At 37.4% G+C, this 22,331-nt stretch overlaps 1 protein-coding gene across 2 annotated transcripts in view; it reads right to left on the bottom strand.

The window, feature by feature from the left end:
- Positions 1-22,331, bottom strand: part of SLC25A12 (solute carrier family 25 member 12) — a 107,833-nt gene that overhangs the window by 29,628 nt on the left and 55,874 nt on the right. For both annotated transcript variants that reach the window (XM_020990961.2, XM_020990963.2), the window contains 2 exons: positions 1,581-1,662; positions 56-214 (listed from right to left, as the gene is read on the bottom strand). In XM_020990961.2, the coding sequence (XP_020846620.1) occupies positions 56-214; positions 1,581-1,662 (241 nt within the window). The remainder of the gene's footprint in view (positions 1-55; positions 215-1,580; positions 1,663-22,331) is intronic.

Genomic DNA, 22,331 nt, shown 5'->3' with positions numbered 1-22,331 from the left:
GCTGCTAGTGATTTTACAATCATTTGACTTGAGTAGCTAAAATTCATTTACTTACCTCTATAGAGTCCAAAGAAGCCTTCATAACGTAAGACTTTCTTAAAACAGTCAAAGCTGTTTTTATACATCAGCTCCCCCACGACAGAGCCGCTGCCACGCTGATTTTGCATGCGTGTCTTTACCAGGTCTATGGGATATACCGCAGTGGCTCCCACAGCTGCAAACAGAACAATTTTTAGACTTATGGAACAGTGCAACTAAATGGAGAGAATAAGATGAAAATAAATCCAATTTCCAAAGGACCAGAAAAGTCTCTATCTACAATATTTGTTCTTGCAAAGAACACGTTACTTTCCTCCTGCTGGACACAGACGAAGGATGACAGGCTACCTTTGAGATCCAAAAATACAGATCCCATACAAGCTGCTTCAGGGGATAATTGCCAAGAATGCTCTTTGATATTTTAGGTATTTAATTTAAGGAACAGATTATCAATCAGCATCAGATAATCAACACTAAGTTTCCCCTGACAATAAGACTGCTATTTATAACATTTCACTTTTTCCTTCATTGTCTGCAAGGCACTTAAACACCGTATTGATTTTGTCTTTTAAAAATTATTATATATATACCACTATAATTCTTTAAATTTAGTTTACTGAAGCATTTCAACATAGACTACATTTAGTTGCAGTCACAGAAAGAAGTGTTAGCAAGTGGAATTCCAAATCAAGAAAACAACGTCAAAGGAAAAAGAGAAAAGAAAGGTTAAAACCTTCTTCTCTGCATATGCAAGAGACTTGCATGAGAACAAGGATATATCCGAGTCATATCAACTCATCCAATGTTGAGAAATTAAAGGTAATCCCTAATGTCCAGCATTAATTTCTTACTTTAACTTACAGTAAATATATTTTAGATTACCGGGGGGGGGTGGAAACCATACTCAGAACCATCTTTTTGAAAACAGGAACAGGAAAATTAGTCATCATTACAGGCATGTTTTGAGGGGAAAAAAACACACATACACATACATAAATATTTTAATTATTCCTGCTGGCTCCTCTTAACCAGGTTTCCTCAGATTATTTGACCTTCTATGTGTTAAATATTTAATAAAAAAAAAACTAACTCAGAAATCAGCAGAGGTGTTCTTTTATTTTATTAAATAAACTACAGTCCAAACCAAAGTGGAGAAAAGGGGAAAAACAGTTTCAGAAAAAGAGGTTGTATTTCCTGCAGCTTCTTGGACATGTCTATGAATCTCTGATATTTCTGTCTTAATTCTGAGCTCCCATTCTTGGTATGGGCCCCACCTTTTATCATTCATATGAAGAGGGCACTGTATCTGGGAGCCCCAGGTCATTACCAAGGTTTTGGCCTGAAGACTTTTTGGAGCCAGAAATGCCAGAGGATTGCTAGGTCAATTCCTCTGATCATCGGTAAAAATAAAGGGCATTTCAGAGAGCCTTCTGCCTTTGCCCGCCAGAACAATGAACTGCACCTTTGGTGATCTGCCCTGCTCTGAGGAGATAATGTTACATTAACCCAGGCTTGAAACAGCACATAGACATGTCACTCACCTCCAGCAATTGAACCCAAAGTGAATCTGTAAGCAGACTCAGCGATCTGGAGCCAGACAGACCTGCCTAACCCAGGAGATTGCTGTTGGGAAAAGGGGTAGAGAAAAAAAAATGTAAAAAATTTAGAAAAGCATGTGGGAAATAAAAGCAGTTGTGAGCCAGCTTTTATAAAATGGGAAGAAAAAAGACATGTGAACAAGGTATTTGATAAGGCTTATCCCTTCACTTCTGAAACAAATACCTCCCCCCCTCCCATTTTTTTCATGTTGATATAACATTGTACATATTAAATGTTTATCTATCAAGTTCTTTCATAATATACTAGTTTGCTTGTGTTGAAAACCAAGTAATTTTGGTATATTTAAACTTAATTTCTGACTCCTCAGATTTTCATTATTTTAAAAACAGTAATGCTTCATTTATCCTAATCTTACAGGAGAAAAAAATAATCTATATAAATGAAGTTTCCCAATAACTGAAGCTTGATATTTTAGGAATAAAAATTCTAAAAATATTTTTAGGCAATTCAAAAATAGAAACCTTTCTTTAAAAAAAAACCTATTCCTTTCCCAGTTTCTTGAACAAATTACCAAAAAAGAAATTATAGTAGGCATCATTTTGACTATTAACTATACTGGGTTGGCATTATAGTATATAACTGGCTAGGTTCTGTATTTATTTCCTTATTTGTATGTCTCCTGGAAGCCCAGTTTGAGTAAGCATCAGAATACAAGAAATTTCATGCTAGATCAGCTACATGTTCTGGAAGATAATAGAAATGAAAAAAGCTTTTTAAAAAAATGTAAAATGTAAGAAACTGATCGACTGAGGTATCTTATGCACTGATAAGCACTATAATGTGGCACATGACTTGGGGCCCCAACGGACATTTTCTGGGATTCTTAAAAGGTCGGATTTTCCAATATCTGGAAATTCCCTTAATTATCTACTGTGAATTATTTTAAGACACAGCCAATGTAGGAACTTATTTGGCTTGACTATACATACTTATTACTTTTTCTTCAATTGTCATAAATGCTTGTAAGTTTAAAAAATAAAAATAAAATAAAAATTCCAAAAAATACTTACTATAAATTTATATATAATGAATTCATGAAAACCCTTCTTGAACCTAATCTGCATTTTTAGCTTGTGGCTCCTCTTGAGCTAACAAGTTTTATAAGTGTATAATCCCTAGTATGAAACAAAATTTTCTTTTGTCCTAAAACTATTTCATTTTAGAGGACAACCCCTAATTTGGCATTCTGGAATTTGGAAAACAAGTTCATAATTTAACTATACATATGAGCTTCATTTAAAAAGTAAATAAAAATGAGCTTCACTGATGCCCCTCCAGATAGATACTACCGTTATGACAAACATCAGTTAAGAAAACCATCTAAGACAGAATCTAATACTATAGTCAATATGCTGTCCTGGTAGTTCCCCTTTGACCTTCTGCCATAAAGCAGGAAATACATTTCATGAGATCTTAAGTACCGTTACTAGTTTTTCCATTACTCAGTATTCAACATCCCTTTAATAATCAGTTCATTTCATTTTTGTCATCATTGTGTATGTATATTGCTCTCTGGGCCCTGCTTACTTCATGATACCTCAGTTCTTATATTCTTCCCAGATTTCTTTGAATTCCTCATCATATCTTACTGCACAATTCTATTCTATCACATTCAAATATCAGGTTTAGAGTTTTTTGGTTTCGTCTGGCCATTCTTAAATCAACAGAAACCTATTTTGTTTTCAGTCTTGCTGCCACAAAGAGTGTTCCTATGAGTATTTTGATATATGTATATATATATATATATATATATATATATATATATATATTAGTCCTTAGTTCCATCAACTTATTTGAGATGCAGGCCCAGGAGTGAGAGTGTGAACAATTTAGCTATTTTCTTTCATAATTCCAAACTGAGACAAACAATAGCTGAATCACTTAAAAGCCACACCAACAGTGCATCAGCATGCCCATACAGCACTCCAACATGGACCCTTCCCATCTTTTGTCATCTTTGCCAATTTGCATGGTATGAGGGGAAATCTCAGGGTTGTTTTAATGTACATTTTCCTTAGCATTAGTGATTTGGCACATGCTTTTATTTAGAGTTTGCAGTTCTCCTGATAAACTGTTTATTCACATCCTTTAACCAGTTATCTATCTATAGGGGACTGGTGCTTGGCATCATATATTGTCAAATTCCTATATACTTGGGATATGAGACAAAATTGGTGAGGTCTGATGCAAATACTTTCTTCCATGCCACTGTTTCTAACTCTGTCTTCACTGATTTGTAACAATAATAATTAATAATAAGGATGGCAATGATACTTAGCATTTATTTAGCACTTACTATATGCCAGGCACTGCGCTAAGCAGTTTACAAGTGCTTTTGTCATGTGATCCTCACAACAACCTTGGGAGGTAAATGCCATTTTACAGTTGAGGAAACTGAAGTAGACAGGGTTTAAGTGACTTGCCCAGGGTTACAGAGCTAGGAAGTCTCTGAGCCTGGCCCAGAGCTCTGTGCACTATGGCGCCACCTAGCTGCCTCTGTAGCACAACATAGTGGATAAAGTCAAGAAGACATCATGAAATCAAATTTTGCATCTGATGTGTGTACTAGTCATATAGTCAAGTGGCTGTCACTTAAACTCTCTGAATCTCAGTTTTCTCACCTGTAAAATGGGACTAATACCAATAGAACCTACCTCACTTAACTGCTACGAGGCACAAATGAAACAACATGTGAAAAGAGCTTTCTAGTCTTTAAAGCACTAGATAGATATCAATTGTTATTATTACCATTATTATTATAATTATCACCGCCATCCTCATCATTACTGTTGTTATCATTACTGTTTTCTGTTTTAAGTCAGCTGCGATTTAAGAAGTTAGACACATGTGTAAATGAAATGTCAATAAACAGTGAACAGGCTGAAGAGTCTACCCCATGGACTAAAATGTACTTCAATACATCTGTGTCTAGAGTTTGGAGACCTTTCTCATTTTCTGATTCTCTCTGAAATGCTTGAGGCTGCCAGGAAGGTGATTTCTGGATCAGTGAAGTGTTAATGTAACAGGGTACAGGTCACATTTGTAGTTTAGAGACATATGTGATGGAAGCAGTTTTTATCATATATAGATTTTTTTATTTTTGGAGGCAATTGGGGTTAGGTGACATGCCTAGGGTCACACAGCTGGTAAGTATCTGAGGCCAAATTTGAACTCAGGTCCTCCTGACTCCAGGACCAGTGTTCTATTCACTGTAGCACCTAGCTGCCCCTGGAAGCACTTTTTAAAATGCTATTGTCACCTGGCCCTCAAAGCACATTTTTAAAAAACCAAACTTGTGATTTTATTGGTATAGGAAGCTTATCAATGAGACATTACCTGTAAAATGCAAATAATTACCTTCATAACAACTTACAGTTTGAAAGAATTGCCTGGTGCCCTAAGAGTTTTAAGTGACTTGTCCAAGGTCACAGAGCCATTATGTGCCAAAGGCTGGACTTGAACCCAGGTCTTCCCAACTCTGAGGTCAACTCTCTATGGATACTACTTTTCGAAGTACAATTAAGTACAGTAAAAATGCTTTATAAAATCCTTAAAATGCTACAAAATTCTGAGTCATTATATTTATTACTACTGATGAAAGCCCAGTGTTACATGGCTACCATATGCCAATAGGTCAGTCATCCATAACAGATTTCCACCGAACTATTACAACATGCTCGAGGCATACGTAGCAAGGCAAGATCTGCCGTATCTTAAAGGAAGCTATTGAAAATATAAATTGAATTCAAAAAGTATTTACTAAGTATCTACTTTCAGCAAGGCTCTGTGCCAAGCACATAAGTATTGGAGTTACAAAGACTAAAATGAAATAGTCCCTCTCCTCCAGCACTCTCGGGGGATACAAAGTAACATGCAGAGGGAGAGAGGCAACAAGTGGTGAGATCAGAGAAGGCCTCCCAGAGGCAGACACCTGAATTGAGCCCTGAAGGAAGACAAGGATTCTAAGAGATGGATTCAAAGAGGGAATGTATTCGAAGTCAGCCTGGGCAAAGAACACAGAGGTGAGGGGTGGAATGTTGGTAGTCAGGAAACAGCTAGTATTCATTCCGGTTTGGCTGGAACACAGAGTGCTTGGAAGTGAGTAATGGGAAACAAGCGATAGCCGTGTATCTGGAAAGGTAGCTTGGAACCAGATGGCAGAGGATCTCAAATGTAAGGCTCAGGAGTGTCTCAGCCTAGAAGCAATGGAATAATACTGAACAAATTTTTTTTTTTAAACTGGGAACTGACATAGTCAGTCATTGTCAGACTGCTCTTTTAGGATGATTATACTGCCTACTATATGAAGACAAATGATTTGATGGGGAAGAGACTATAGGCAAGGAGATCAATTAGTAGCTACATCCCTAGAGTGTTGGTCATATGAGTGAAGAGGAGACAGATAGGAATAATGAAAACAATGAAAACTTGGCCACATGGGGAATAAAGAAGAGGGACGAGTTTAGAATGACCCTAAGTTTATAAACCTGGGTGTCTGTGAGGATGTTGGTGCCCTCCATAGGACCATAAATTTCTAATAATCCTCAAAAACACATGCAAAAAAACCCCCAAATTGCTTATGAAATTTTATTAATTTTTATCACAAGTCATCTACATGAAAGAGGAAGAATATACTCCAAACTCAAAAGTGAAAAAATTAAGTGGCAGTAAGACAAGAGACCTGGGGGTTAAGGGTCTGGTTGATTATTGTTTTGTGTTCCTGATTCAGTAACAATATCTCCAGATCTGCCCTGGCCAACTGGTAAGTTCAAAATCTAGACATTTACTTTTTTTTTTTAATAATCAATTTGAATGTGATCACCAGTGCTCCTGGAGGTCTTATGTCTGCCTTTTTATTTTATGGATTTTCCCCCCTAACAGTAGGTACCAGTAACAGTATTTTAATGTTTGTCAATATCATCTGAAATTTAATTATCATATTATTTTTCCACTCAAATAGTATTCAAATTCATTAATTCATTCAATATTCATGTTGAATATTGTCGAAAGCTCTTTTGTCAGATCCTTGGGTCAGTTAGTGATCTTAAGTGCCTACTACGTGCCAGGCATTGAGCCAGGCATCTTTTTTTTTGGTTGTTGTTTAAATCTCTAATTTCATTGGTGTGGCAGCGATAGAGTGCTAGGCCTGGAGTCAGGAAGATGAGTTTAAATATGGCCTCAGGCACTCCTTAATTGTGTGATGCCAGGCAAATCATTTAACCTCTCTATAACTTAGTTTCCTCAACTGTAAAATGTAGGTAAAAGCCCCCTGACTCGCAGGGTTGTTGTGAGGATCAAATGAGATAATATTTGTAAAATGCTTAGCATGGTGCCTGGCACATTGGTAGGTGCTTAATAAATGTTTATTTTCTGCTCCTCCCTTTCCCTGGAGGAAATAACAGGGAAGGAACTGCTTTCTACCAATGTAAATCAGCAACCAATCTTAGAGAATTGCCTGGAAGCTTCGGTCAGTCATTTTTCAGTTGTGTCCAACTCTCTGTGTCCCACTTGAGATTTTCTTGGCAAAGATTTCCTTCTCCAGTTCATTTTACAGATGAAAAAAACTGAGGCAAACAGGTTTAAATGACTTTCCCAGGGTCACAAGTGTCTGAGGCCAGATTTGAACTTTGGAAGATGAGTTTTCCTGACTCCAAATCCAGTACTCTATCTACTGTGCCACATAGAAAGGTTAAGTCCAGGGTCACAAAGACAGTATATATCAAAGACAGAACTTGAACTCAGATCTTTCCAAGAACAACTTTCTACCCCTCAAAGTAGAAAGTAATTTTAGTGGGAGTACTAGCAAATGAAAGGATCAAGAAAATTTTTGAAAGAGGAGGCGCTTGAGCTGAACTTTGTAGGAGGCACTTTAGGTATTATAGAAAGCAAAGGCAAGGCAGAAGCTCCTGTAACAGCCTGAACAAAGTCAAAGGGATGGAATATCATATACAGGGTACAGCAAGAAGGCCATTCTGTCTGAAACATGCATGAAAGAGGGGATTATTTAAGCAATAAACCTAGGAATATTCAGAGAGAGGAAACCAAGATGGAGGACTCGACCTTTTCTTTGATCCCTATGACCTCTCAAACCTCTCCAAAACAGAAATTAAGTGCCAAAGATAAAGCAACTTAGCTGTCTGCAAGATCTAGGATTCTTGGAATCCAAAAGATTAAAAACAAAACAACCATGATACCTACTCTGGACTCATTTGCTGCACTCTCTTGCCTCCTACACTACTAGCAATAAGGTTGCACTAACTGACTCAAGGATCTGAAAAAAAAAAAGAGCTTTCAACCAAACCAAGCCCCACATCTCAGTCCCTACTTTCTCTTTGCAATGCCCTTAAGATCTCAGCTGCAGGTTGCAGACACAGTGCCTGGCACATAGTAGTGCTCTGTGGTGGTGATCCAGGGGCAGAAGCTTGCTGAGGCCACATAGAACTGCAATGGACAGTCAGTACCATGGCAGGCAGTGATCTGTGCTCCCAAAGGTCTCTATAGGAGAGCAGAGGAAGAGAGGGAAAGAGGCAGGACACATTTTTGAGCTCAAAATGGAGCTCAACATCACACTACACTCTCCACCTCTTCCTAGGGCTTTGGAGACCCAAACTACAGAAATCCACCCCATAGTACCAGTGCTGCAACACTCTGAACTGCCAGTGAAGGGGTAAAGAACTGAGGAATACAGGCAATGTGACAGAGTACTGGAATATGTCACTGTGAGGAGGGGGGCTGTGGGGGAAAGGACTGTGTGGAGTCACTTTGTGAGTAAGTATGTATGTGTGTGAGTGTGTTGGAGAGAGGAGGCTCTCTGGCCTCTATTAAGCCCGAGAGAAAGGCTCAAAAGCCAGCTGGGACCAGCTCTGTCCCCCCAAAAGTCTCATGATGCAGAAACCTAGGCTGGTGAACTGTGAATTGCCCAGTGTAGGAAAAGGCTGAGATGCTTTTGGATCCTACCCCCAAGGAGATTAGAATCAGAGGGGAGGGAATAAAAAAGTGAGCATTAGTGGGAGGGAAACAGAAATCACTAAGGATCTCAGGTAGAAATAAAACAAGGACTTCGATCATAAGCAGATAAACCAACAGGGAAAACATTAACAAAAGAAGGAATTTTGGCCTCCAGATCTAGTAAACTTGGGCATTTATGAATAAATACTGCAAAACAAAGGAAAACAATAACAATACCCAGTGGAATGTGATAATATGGAACCACAATATGCTATTCTTGAGTGGTTCAAAAGAGAAATGAGAATTATGAAAGCAAAATTTATGGCCTGCACAACAAAATAAACGGGTAGAAAAGAGAAACTTGAGTGTGGCAAGAAACAAAAGTGAGAACAACGGATTAGGAATGCAACTACACAGAAGTAAAGGGCAATGGAGAAGAAAAGAAGCCAAAAAACTCCAATAATAATAAAAGGAAAATATGCTTACTATACAAGTAAAACATACCGGTCTTAAAGACATGCTGTGTAGAGACAACCTAAGGATCATAGGTCTCCCAGAAGAAAACAAGACAAAAATGTAAACACCATAACACAAAAAATACAAGAGAGCTGCCCAGAAGTTCTGAACACATAAAATGAAATACCACTTGAATGAATTCACAGATTGCCTCCAGAAGTTAAGAACAACAACAAAAAAAACCAACAAAAAACAAAAACAACCCAAGGCTGCAAACTCCAAGACACATAGTGGTTAAATTTAACAATTCAATTCTGCAACAAGTTCTGTAAGCAATCAGGAGAAAAGACCTTCACAAAGGAAAAGAAATTCAAATAATGCAAGACATTATGCACCCTCTAGAAAATGCAAAAGGAGATGAAATAATGTACCTCAAAGAACATGGAGCTCTAAATGCAGCCCAGTATGACTTTCCCAGAACTGAGCTTACCTATAAATGAAAAAAGATGGACATTTCATAATTATGAAGCATTTGGAACATTCTTACAAAGAAAACCATAACTGAAGAGATTGTTTGCTTCTCAAACACCCCAGACAACAGAAATACAGGAGTGATAAATAAATGCAGCAACTAAGGATAATAGTAAGAGAACAAAAGCAGAAAGATCACTAAGAGACTTCTTCCTAAATGTACACAAGGAGATAGGGGTGACAGTGGAAGTCAGATGGAGGCAAAAGTGAAGAGGAAGGCCTGAGGCATTATGGACAGAACCTGGAAACATCTTGCCTATAGGTGAATCAATGTATTCTTGTAGGACTACATTATGACATGGGAGGGTACATAAAAGGGGGGAGGGAATAAGAGGAACAGAGGGGAATAGGGATTTGCCCAGGTCAAATCAAAGGCTAGCAGAGAAGGGAAGGTGACTCCTGTGATCTCAGGAAGAGAAAAATCTGAGAAGAAGTGGGTGATGAGGAGTGGGGAAAAGGATTGAAAGGGTGATAGAAAGTAAGAAGACCTAATTTTGGTGGGTGGGGGGGTTCCACTAATAAATGTTTCTATGGGTGAAGACAGATGTTTTGTGAAGGGACATAGACCCATTTTGTGAAAGGCATTAAGTGGCAAACTGAGGAGTTTGTATTTTATCTTAGTTAAGAAGGGAGTAAGAAAAGCTTCTTAACAAGAGGAGTTACATGGTCAGATCTATGCTTTAGGAATATTACTTCAGTAGCTATGTAGAGGTTTGACCAGAGACAAGACTACTGAAATAATTTCAGGCAAGGAATGATTTAGACCCTAACTAGGATGGTGGCAGTATGAGAGAAGAGGCGATAGATAAGAAGTGTGTTGAGAAACAACCCAAAAGGAAGATGGTGGTCAATAGTGCAATGCTACAGAGAGGTCAGGAAGAATAAAGACTGAGAAAAAAGCCACAGAATTTAGCAATCAAAAGATCAATGTTAACTTTAGAGAAAGCAATTTCAGTCAAATGGTGAGGCTGAAAGTTAGACCACAAGGGGTTCAGAAGAGAGAGAAGAGGAAGTGGAGACAATGAGGGTAGACAGCTTTTTCTAGAAATTTGGCTGTGAACAGGAAGAAAATATAGTATGAGGGCTGGAGGAGTTACAGGAGCAAGTGAGTGTTTCTTAAGCATGAAATTACTTTGGCATGTTTATAGGCAATAGTGAAAGAACTGTTAGATCAGAAGAGATTGTCATGGCCTGCTGGTGACCCTGGGTACACAAAGTCTATGCCAGTTAAATACAAGCTCTGGCAGGTCCTGCCAAGGTGGAGAGGTTTCTGCTATGGGCCTGGAGACTGTCTAGGTAAGCTCAGAGAGGCTCACAACTTGGGTAATAGATGCTTTTGGCCACAACTCACAAAATTATTATGCACACTTTACATTCTATACAGAATAAGGAAAGCATGAGTTTGCAAAGGAGAATATCCAATTGTGGCTCTGTGCAAAGATCATGTCAAATTCCTTATTGTAGAATGTGATGGGATACTATTGTGCTGTAAGAAACAATGAAGGGGAACATGTCAGAGAAACATAGAAGGGCTTGCATGAACTAATACAATGTGAAGTGAGAACCAAGAGGATAATTCATACAATAATAATAGTATTATAAAGACAACTTTGAAAGATTTAAGAAGTCTGATCAAAGCAAAGAGCCATCACAATTCCAGAGCACTCAGAATGAAGCATGCTGACTACCTCCTGGCAAAGAAGTGATGGACTCAGGATGAAGATCAAGACAAACACTCTTCTGAATATGACCAATGTGGACATTTGTTTTTCAGGGCTATGCATAAGGTTTTTTCTTATTTTTCTTCCTCTGTTGGGGAGGAATAGGAAGGAGAGAAGGTGGATTTTTTTTTAATAATTGAAAAAATAAAATTAAGTTAAAATAAATTCCATACCATAAGTCTATATGTAGTGTAGTCTTATTATTCAATGGGCTCTAATAATGAATGTTCAAGATGATTTTTTTTTTAAAAAATAGATATTTTACAAAAAAGGAAAGTCTCAATTAAGACTACTGTTGGGAGGCATTTTCACTTTTTATTTTAAATATATGATTAAAATATATACAAAGTTAAAACTTCAATTATATCCCAATTGAGGTAAAATAAGATATATCTACTGTACCTAAAACTGAATTCAAACAAATAGAGTGATCATAAGGAAAAGTCCTGCTCTGATGCTTCATTATAGCTTGAAGATAACCCATAGTTCTCAAAGGCTGTGCCAGTGCAGCACAAGTTTTGGCAGGTTCTGCCATACTGGAAAAACTCTGAATATAGTCTGGGAAACAGATTATATCTGCTTTCTCCTTAAAGCAAAAGTTCATCTTTTTATTACACTGATACTGTGCAAGTTACGAAATACTGCTCTTAGAAGAATTAAAATTGCAAGTTACCCAAAGGGTAATGGAGCAGGGTAGGGTGGGCATCATCAAGCACTGGAGAAGTATCATAAGGAAGATCATCGGGGAGAACAGAAAAGGATGTGAGCCAAGTGAGGAAGGGGAGAGATAGACAGCCTGTATGATCCAGTGGTTGGTGCAGCTAGGTGGCGCCATAGTGCATAGAGTGCCTGGCCTGGAGTCAGGAAGCCTCATTCATCTTCCTTGAATTCAAATGTGACCTCAGATATTTCCTAGCTATGTGACCTGGACAAGTCACTTTATCTCATTTGCCTCAGTTTCCTCATCTATAAAATAAGCTGGAGAAAGAAATGGCCAACTACTCTGGTATTTTTGCCAAGAAAACCTCAAAAAGAGTCATGAAGAATTAGACAAATGAACCAGTGGCATATATTGGAGCCTATGTAGATAAAGGCCTTCAGCACCTTGTAGACTCCATACAGAGATTTACAGAACAGGAACAAGGGTCTTACAGGACAAAGAAAGCTGTGGAATTAGTTGTTGTCTTTACTACTGGAGGAAATACCTACTTTGATGAGATCACAGAAAGTGATCAAAGAAGTTAAAAATAAAATACATATCAAGGCAACATTTTAATGTTCACAATGGAAGTGCTTCCTAACCATATTACCCATATGATTAAACATTACATAGAACTAAATCCATTACATTTAGGATCACGGAATCATAGGATTTAGAGTTAGAAGGAACCTAGATACCAGGGAATCCAACTCCCTCAACTTATAGATGAGGAAACTGACTCAAAGGAGATGACAAAGGTGGCTCAGAAGAAGGTGAGAATACGGAGGGAGGAAATTAGGGAAGGATTCAGGGAGAAGAGCACACTTAAGCTGGGCCTTGGGGGTTCCAGACAGTGTACACAAAGCCAAGAAGGCAGAAAACTAGGGAGCCTCTCCAAAGAACAATAAGCAAATTCTCTTGGAAATAATAATAACTAACATTTATATGAGCAGCTAGGTGGTGAGGTGGATAGAGCACTGGGCCCAGAGATGGGAAGACCCAAGTTCAAATCTGACTTCAGATACATATTGGCTGTGACCCTGGGCAAGTGACTTAACCCTATTTGCCTCATCTGTAAAATGAGCTGGAGAAGGAAATGACAAACTGATCTAGTACCTTTCCCAAGAAAACCTCACAAGGGATCATGAAGAGGAGTTGGACACAGCTGAAAACAACTAAACAACAACACAACATTTATATACATGCCAGGCACTATACTGAATGCTTTATAATTATCATCTCATTTGATTCTATTATTATCCCATTTTACAGTTAAGGAAACTGAGGCAAACAGGTTAAGTGACTTGGCCAGGATCATATAGCTAATAAGTGTCTAAGGCTGAATTTGAACTCAGATCTTCCTGTCTGCAGGCCCAGTGCTCTATCTACTACATCACCTTAACTGCCTTAGATGAGGTCCTTATACTATAGTGAGCATGAAGCCTTCCTTGATTGTCCCCAGTCCAAGATGTTCTTTCCTTCCTCAAAACCTTGTATAATGCTTTCTCTACACCTCTTTCATGTTCTATTTTGTATAATAGCTACATGTGTAATTACTACTACAATTGAGGGGAAGGATCATTTTATCTTTTTTTTTTATCTCCCCTAGGGACTAGTATAGTAACCTTACACAGATATAACACTTAATAAATGCTTGTTGAATTGGAACTAGAATACAAGTCACATGAGGATACATGTTTTAAAAGCTTTGGATTTAAATCCCTAAGTTGGGTTAGGGGATGTCCACTATCAAAGAATAGCTCATAAGGAAGAGCATTAGGAAGAAGAATGAGATCAGAAGTAAGAGCTGATATTAGAAAACATTATAACTGGCAATCGTGATGAGAAGTAGGGGAAAGAGACAGTGGCACTGAGTGACTAACAGTTCTACAGGGTGGAAGGGGAAATACAGATGAAATTATAGATGTAATTGAATCAATGGATCATATCCACAAAAATCTGTGCCATATTTTAAAGAATTTTATCTACTCAAAATAATCTTGTTCTCATTCAAAACAAATATTTTAGGATTTTAAAAGCCATGACTGGTTTTATTAATCATTAATATGTATACATGTACATGCAAGTGCATATGTATATCTGTGTATATGCATATACATAAATATGCTGGTCAGAAATATAGATATAGATAGATAAATACATAGATATAGATATAGATATACATAGAGAGAGAGAGAGAGAGATTTGTATAGCTATAGCTATATGCGCTGGTCAGATTCCCCCATCAATAATACAATGCCCCATTTCAGAAATAGACTGCATATACGAGACAGAAATGTAGGAGGCTTATGTCTCTCTCCATTTATTCTGTTTTGCAAATTAACAAAGTTTTTTGTTTTCTGATGATTTTCTTTTACTATTTCTCAGAAATCAGCTCTTTATTTAGAAACATTGTGGGTCACATCTAGATAGTTTGTGATTTGAAGCCCTAGCACTAGCCTAGCACAGTATAAGTAATTATACTCAGCTGTGTATACTAACAAAACTGAAATGTCACACAAGGAAAAGAAATCACAGTAAGTTAGAAAAACGTTCTGTGAATGGGGTGAATATAGGCTATTAACACCACTGAGCATGTGAGGGATGGCAACACCCATATGTACACACCCAAGAGTTTACATGTTTACCTTGGAGAGCCAAACAATCCAGATGTGAATGCCTAAATAAACTAAATGTTTAGCTATTTCAAAAAATCAGCCTATCAATGTTCACTTTGGCTTAACAAAATCTACAAAACCAGATACAAATGACACAAGTTAGAGAGAGTTTAAATTTACAAATGCTATTTGATGGTGTATCTGATGTGGTATCTTTTAAACATATAAATACTCAAATAATTTTCCAAATGTATCTGTTTTCCAAAATCACAAAACTCTTGAAATAATAAAATTGAAACTTATCCCTATTTCATTCTTCTTATTCTATATTTTTCTTATGATACAGAAAATATTAAATTAAAATGCAAAAAGTATAAAAATATTTTTAGAGACTCCCAATAAGAATTACATACTACACATTTGCTTATTCCTATATAAGTTTTCAGTCACATCCATTCTTTTCCCCCTTTTGAAGAATTTCTCTTCTCCATAAGCTTTATAAAATCCTACAAAAAACCAAAGGACTACATTGTGCTTTAGTTCTTGGCTTAAAATGTCTTTAGCTATAAATACTCAAATGCCTTTTGAAAGAAATGTCACCTCCATCCTATTAAATAGCATTTATAAGATAATGTACAATATGTCGTTACTAAGATGTGTTTTTTTAAAAGCCTAGTTATCACTATAGCTTATGGTTCACTTGTATTCAAGTATGTAAATTAATATAATTAATGCTATAGATTTCATTTCATGAATATTCATAAACAGAATGATACTGTAGCTGTCATCCCCATTAACAACAGTGTGCTGGATTTTTTAGCACTCAGACTTAAAGAAAATACTTAGAACTAAGAAGAAAAACGACCATCAGCAAGTGAGTGAAAGGAAACATCCACTTTTACATAAAGTTAAATTACGATCAAGGAGGTTGTTTTTTATGAACATAACTACTTCTGTGGGTTTCATTGAAAAACAAAAGTTGAGGGTGAGGACATTTAAGTCATAGTTAATTTCTTTCCTAAGGAAGAGTGTTTTGGCAGAATGATGAAACAGAAACACATTGTATAATTTTATATATTTTTATTTCCTTAAATAGTATGGGAATTAAAAAGTAACTTGATCAACATGTTATATCATTAGGTCTGCTCCATGTACTTCATGACCAAAACCAATGACTTCTTCCTGTGTGTATAGTGTTTGGGTTTAGACGAATAAAAAGGAAAAGGGATGTCTTGAAATACAATGGTGCTACTCTGTTGTAGTGGATTTCCAGGCATCGAGGACACAATTGCAAAGGTAGTGGAGAAAGAGAACACTCACAATTGGGCTCATAGGTCAGCCCACAAAAGCCTATTTATTTTACCCATAATGTAGGCTGAACTACAAAATCAATATTACTAGCCTGAGTAGGAGAGGGCATATGTGATTCAGAGTCCCCCCAGCACACACCACCACCTGCCATGAAGTTATCCTTCAACAGTATGACCATCTGCCTTCCCCAGTGACCTCTCCCCACACACTGATACACTATCTGAATTCGCTAATCAGTGGTTAGCAAACCTGACCTCCTTATCCAGTGATTCTAAACAGCCTTATGCCAGTTCCCAAAAGGCATTTCCCATTCCCAACAGCCCTCTCCCTTACTTCATCCACTTCAATTCTAATCCTTCCAGTTTCTCATTCCCGCTCTCCCTCTCCCACTGTGCCTTGTGGAACAAATGCTATTTAAGTAACATACTTCATTTTATCTTAAGCCTTTTCCTTTCTCCCTCCTTCCATCTTATGGCACTGCAACCTGGCTCCCTCCCCATAGCTTGCCTCACAACCCTTTCCAATACTGGCTACATTTTTTTTCATATATTTCCCTCCTCCCAAACTCACTGGTCACGGTGGAGGAGTTGGAATACTCCTTGACCTTCATTATCACTTCCAGATTCTCTCTCTCTACAATCATCGTTTAGCAACCTCTCCTTCCTTGCACTTCATGCTATCCAAATTTATCACTCAATCCAGATCCTAATGGACAGCGAGCCCCAGGACCAGCAGGATGGACCTTTCTTTCTCAATAATTTCAGTGCCTGGTTTGGTCTCTCTTTTTACCCCAACTCCTGCCTTCATTCTAGGGGACTTAAACATGCATATTGATGCTCCCTCAAGTATCTTAGCTTCCCATTTACTTGGACTACTCCAGTGGTTCTCACTTGATGGTTCAAGAACTCCTTGGCGTGTTTGTGATGATTGTCCAAGGAGTTTATGATCAAAATACGCTAATGATGCCTTAAGCAGTAAATTGTAAAAAAAAAATAGTATAAGTATATTAAATTACTCCAGGAGTTCATAATACATTTTGTTGTTGTTATTGCTGAAAGGGGTTCACAGAACAAAAAACTTTGGGAACTATGGATCTACTCAATTTCTGTTCTCTTCTACTCTACCTGAGGTTTACTAAAAGATAGTTTACACTTGATCTTGCTATCATCCTCACATATTCTACTTCCATGCTCATGAACCCTGAAATTGCTTTATCTAATAACAATCTATTGTCATTCATAGCAGCACTATTTGTTGTAGTTAAAAAAAATGAGAAACAAATTGTGTGCCCAACAATTGGAGAATGCCCAAACAAACTGTGGTATATGAACGTAATGGCATATTGCTAGACCATAAGGAATCAATAAAATGAAGGGATTCTAGCAGATAGCCTCTGAGGTCTCTTTCAGTTCTATATCTATGATCCAATAAAAAACAAACAGGAAAATTTTAAAGAACTATGGAAAAACTTGAAATAATACAGAATGAACAAAGCAAAACTAAACAGTGTATACAATTGCAAAAACTATCTAAATGATAACACTCTTAAATATCAATAACACTGAGACCAAAATCACTAGATAACTGGTACAGATTTACAAAACACATACCTGTCCTTTCCTATGGGAACCAATAGAAAACTACTAAGAAATCATAAGGCTCTATATACTTTAAAGAGGCACATTTTCTTTTACATAACTGCTTTGGGGGCTGGACATTGTAGTGGATTCTATTGGAAGTGTGGTAAGGTTTGCATGATTTGTTGAAACAAAATCTATAAATAAATTTTTTTTAATCTGAAATTAGTACTAATCAAAGAAATGCAAATTAAAACTCTGAAGCACACCTCACACCCATAACATTAACAAAGACAGATAAAATTTTGTAGAGACTAATAAGAGAGACTAATTTATATCTGGTAGAGCTATAAACTGATCCAACCATTTTGGACGACAATTTTGAATAATATTTTTAAAAGTTACTAAATAGTTTGAGCCCTGAAAGCCAGAGATCCCACAAAAAGTTGAGGTATAAAGAAGTATAGCATCAAGAAAAGACCCACTGAAATATTCATAGGAATACAAGATTATTCAAAAACAAAAGTTAACAAAACCCACTGAATGTTATGTGAGAGAGAGAGAGAGAGAGAGAGAGAGAGAGAGAGAGAGAGAGAGAGAGAGAATGGAGAATTTTAAAAAATGAAGATGAATGAGAGGTCACAAGAGTCTAGGACTTCAACATGCTCCTCAAAAACCACAAGAGAAATAGTGAAAAAGAAGCACAGATACCTGAAACTTTCAAGAGAAAATTGATTTTACAGGGGAAAAAAGCACATCCGGTACTCAAGAAGATGAACAAAAATGTTACAAGACAATAAACAATAATATAGATTAAAAGAAGAAAAATATTTCAGACAAAAAATTTTCAAATACCATCAACAGAAGAACCAAAAACAAAATTTGAATTCTCCAAAGCAAAAATAATTTATATAATAAAGAAGGAATCTTTTTAAATGAAATTACAAAGATATTAGGAGATGAAATAAGGAATTGAGTGTTACTGAGGATACTGAGAGCAAAGAAGATTCTGAATTAACTCAGCAGTTTAGCTTACAGAAAAAAAATTGAACAAATCAATAGACAATGAAAAATAACTATAAATGAAGATAATACTAAAAGGCAGCACAGAGTCAGGAAAAAAATAAATACAGAAAGCAGAGCTAAGATGATGAAGTGATAGGAAGCAGTACAGTGAGCTTCCCTCCACCAACTCTTCTAAACAGATATAGAAAATGCACCAGACCAAATCCTTATGGGAAAATCCAGAAGTCACAGGGAGTCATTTGTTAAACCCAGCTTGGTACAGACAGAGAGTGAGGTCTGCGTGCACTGAGGATGGAATTTGGCCCAGAGCATCCATGCCTGGGGACAACCTCAAAGCCCAGAGAGGGACTGTGCACCAGGGCAAGCAAAGGTCCTAGATGCATAAAGGGCAGGATCAGGCTCATATAGGGTCTCTGTGAAAGGGAAAAGTGTGAACTGGTAACTTTGCTGCCTACTACCCAGTTCCAGGTCACGTATTCAGGACTCTGTGCAGTGGAGTGGTGTTTCCAGACAAAGTGTCCTTGGACAGTATACCTATACTGAGAAAAGAGGAAGCTCACAAGCACACAGAAGTGGTATGCTCAGATCCACCCCCACACCCCCAAATTAGAGCATGGTCTCACTTCCAGCATCTGGTCCAACCTTTAGAGGAGTAACAAAGGTAGGAATCCCAGATCAAAGAAGAGTCTACAATTCTGCCACTTTGAGCCAACACAACTTTCCAGCTAGCTGATACAGAAAGAGTCCAGCAAGTCCACTGTTGCTCAGACCTAAACCCAAGTTAGAAATTTGGAGAGCTCAGACCATGGGACTAACAATCAGACTTTGTCTTGGATCGGAGCACTTTAAGAGCACTGAAAGCTTTCAAATTCCTAGTTCATCCCTAAGATCCTGTAATAATACAACACAACACCCCAAGAAAGCACAAAAGGACCAGCCCAAACCTTCCCTTCACAAGAGTGGCACAGACCAGCTCTAGCATCAAATCTGAAATCAAGAAATATTCTGTAAAATTGGTCAGCAAAAAAAGGAACCTCATATTATGAGTACTGTGATGCTCAAGACATAAATAAAAACAAAAGGAATAAAAGCACTTGAAGAAAAACTTGGGAGGAAAATGAGAGATATAGGGGGGAAAGTATTAGAAAGAGAATTAACAGTTTTGCACAAGAGATACAAAACCTTACCCAAGCAACAAAATCCCTGAAAATCAGAATAGATCAAATAGAAGCCAATAACTTCAAGAAGCAAAAAGAAATATTAAAAACAAAGTCAAAAGGCTGAAAAAACAGAAATATATGGTATCTCATAGCAAAAGCAATTGTCCAGGAAAACAGACAGAAGAGGAAAAAAAATTTAAGAATTATTAGACTATCTGAACACCACGATTTTTAAAAAAACAGCCTAGATATCATATTTCAAAAGAAAACTACTTAGATCTCTTAGAATCAAAGGTCAAAGTGGAAAAACAAAATTCATCAGTCACCTCCTGAAAGAAATCACAAAATGAAAACTCCCAGGAACAGCATAGTCAAAATCCAAAGCTTCCAGTAACATCAAAGAGAAAATACTGCAAGCAGTCAGAAAGTAAGAATTCAAGAACCAAGGAACCATAGGCAAGATCACACATGATTTAGCAGCCACCACTACAAAAGAGTGGAGAACTTTAAATGTAATATTATAGAAGGCAAAGGATATGGCTTAACAGCCAAGAATGACTCGCCCAGTAAGACTGAGTATAATGCTACAGAGAAAAAAAATGGATCTTTAATGAAATAGAAGACTTCCAAGCATTCCCAATGAAAAGACCAAAGCTGTGGAGAAACTCTCAAGTTCAGTCATAGGAATGAAGAGAAACATAAAAAAGTAAAACTGGATGAATAAGGTATTAAACAAGGATAAACCACACCTATTAAAATATGAGGAGATGGTACAAGTGTCCCCTTGGAATTCTATCATCATCAAGAGTCAAAGAAGGAATCCAATTAATTGTTTGCCATCCCAGGGAGAGGGAAGGGGGAGGAGGGAGGGAGAGATTTGGAAGTTAAAACTTAAAAAAAAAAGTTTAAAAATTGTTTTAACATGTAATTGGGGAAAAAAAACATATTAAAAAAGAAGGAATCCAATTAGATAGGGTCTGGGAGTGGTTCTTTTACGTCTTGATGATTTTAAGAAAAGAATGGGAAAAGAGTGAAAGAAGAATATTGGGGGGCAGAAGGGAAGAAAAAGAAAAGAAGGTTAGGGGGAATTATATCGTATAACCGAGATATACAAGTAGACACCAAAACAAACCGGGACCGGGTAGAAGGGAATGGCAGACGTTGGAACCTCACTTTTATCTGAACTAGTCAAAAGAAGGAAGAACACATACATATACATACACAGTTGAGGCTGGAAACACATTTCATTCAACAGTAAAATAGGAGGGAAAGGGTAGAAAAGGGGAGGGTGGATTGGAAGGGAGATTAAGGGAAGGTTTAGCCCTAAGCAAAACAAACTCTAAAGATGTACAAAAATATTTACAGCTTTTTTTGATGTGGCAAAGAACAGGAGTCTGAGGGGGTGCCCATAAATTAGGGAACAGATGAATAAATTATGGTATACAGATATGATGGAATACTATTGTGCTGAGCTTTTAGCATAATGACCAACTAGGATTCCAGAGGACTAATAATAAAACATTCAAGTATGAGCTGCACCTTTACTCATTTCTCTTTAGCTGACTAGCTGAGGCAAGAGAGTTGAAATGCTCATTGATCTCCATTGACCCTTCTTCCATTCCTTAGTAATTTCTCCTCCTTTGAGGTTCATGCTATTCATATCTACCACCCAATCAAAATCCTGGTAGCTGTCCTCTATAGACCCCAAATTCACTCCCCTACCTTTCTCAATAAGTTCAGTACATTAAAATATTTCTTTCTTCCCCAATTCTTGTCCTTCATACTAGGGGACTTCAACATACATATTGACTCTCCCTCAGACACCATAATTACTCAATTCCTCAACCTACACACTTCCCATGAGTTACTCCTCCACCCAATCTTAACCACACACAAATATGGTCATACCTTTGATCTTGCCATCACCCACAAATGTACCACCCCCACATTCAAGAATTCTGAAATCCCCTTATCCAGCCACAATCTATTGGCTTTTCATTTCTTCCTCTGCCTCCCCTTACAAACTCCTACTCTTTTTTCCTCCCCATAACCTCCAATTCATTGACATCTCAATTATCTCCCAGGCCATCTCCCCTGTACTAGCTACTCTCTCCTCTTTTCCCCAGCTTGACATATTGGTGAACCAATTCAACTCTATATGGTCCTCTTCTCTTGAATCCCTTACTCCCTCATTATTTCACCAATTACACCTGCCAAGCCTCAGCCTTGCATTACTGCTCCCATTTGCTGCCTTTGTTCCTATGCTTAAGAAATGTGGAAAAAATCATGCAAACATTCTGATTGCATCCCCTACAAATTTATGTTATATGACCTCAACTGGACCCTCACTACTACTAGGCAATCTTTATATAACTGCTTTATTAACTTACCATCTTTCTCTCCACAGTGGCTTTTCCAAACTTTTTATCCTTCTTTAAACCTTCCATGGCTCTCCCTACCCCTGCCCTCTTGGCTGAGAACCTTACCTCTATTTTGCAGGAAAATAATCACTAATTCATCTCTTCTCCCCACTTCCTTATCTCCTATCACAGAGATGGCTTCTGCCACTATCTCCACTGTTGTCTCACAAAATGAAGTAGTCTTACTCCTTACCAAGGCTAATC

This window comes from Phascolarctos cinereus, unplaced genomic scaffold, assembly GCF_003287225.1.
Source record: "Phascolarctos cinereus isolate Bilbo 61053 unplaced genomic scaffold, phaCin_HiC Scaffold_726;HRSCAF=1367, whole genome shotgun sequence".
Taxonomy (NCBI): domain Eukaryota; kingdom Metazoa; phylum Chordata; class Mammalia; order Diprotodontia; family Phascolarctidae; genus Phascolarctos; species Phascolarctos cinereus.
The sequence above is the reverse complement of the archived record's forward strand: the minus strand, read 5'-3'. Positions and strand labels throughout refer to the sequence as shown.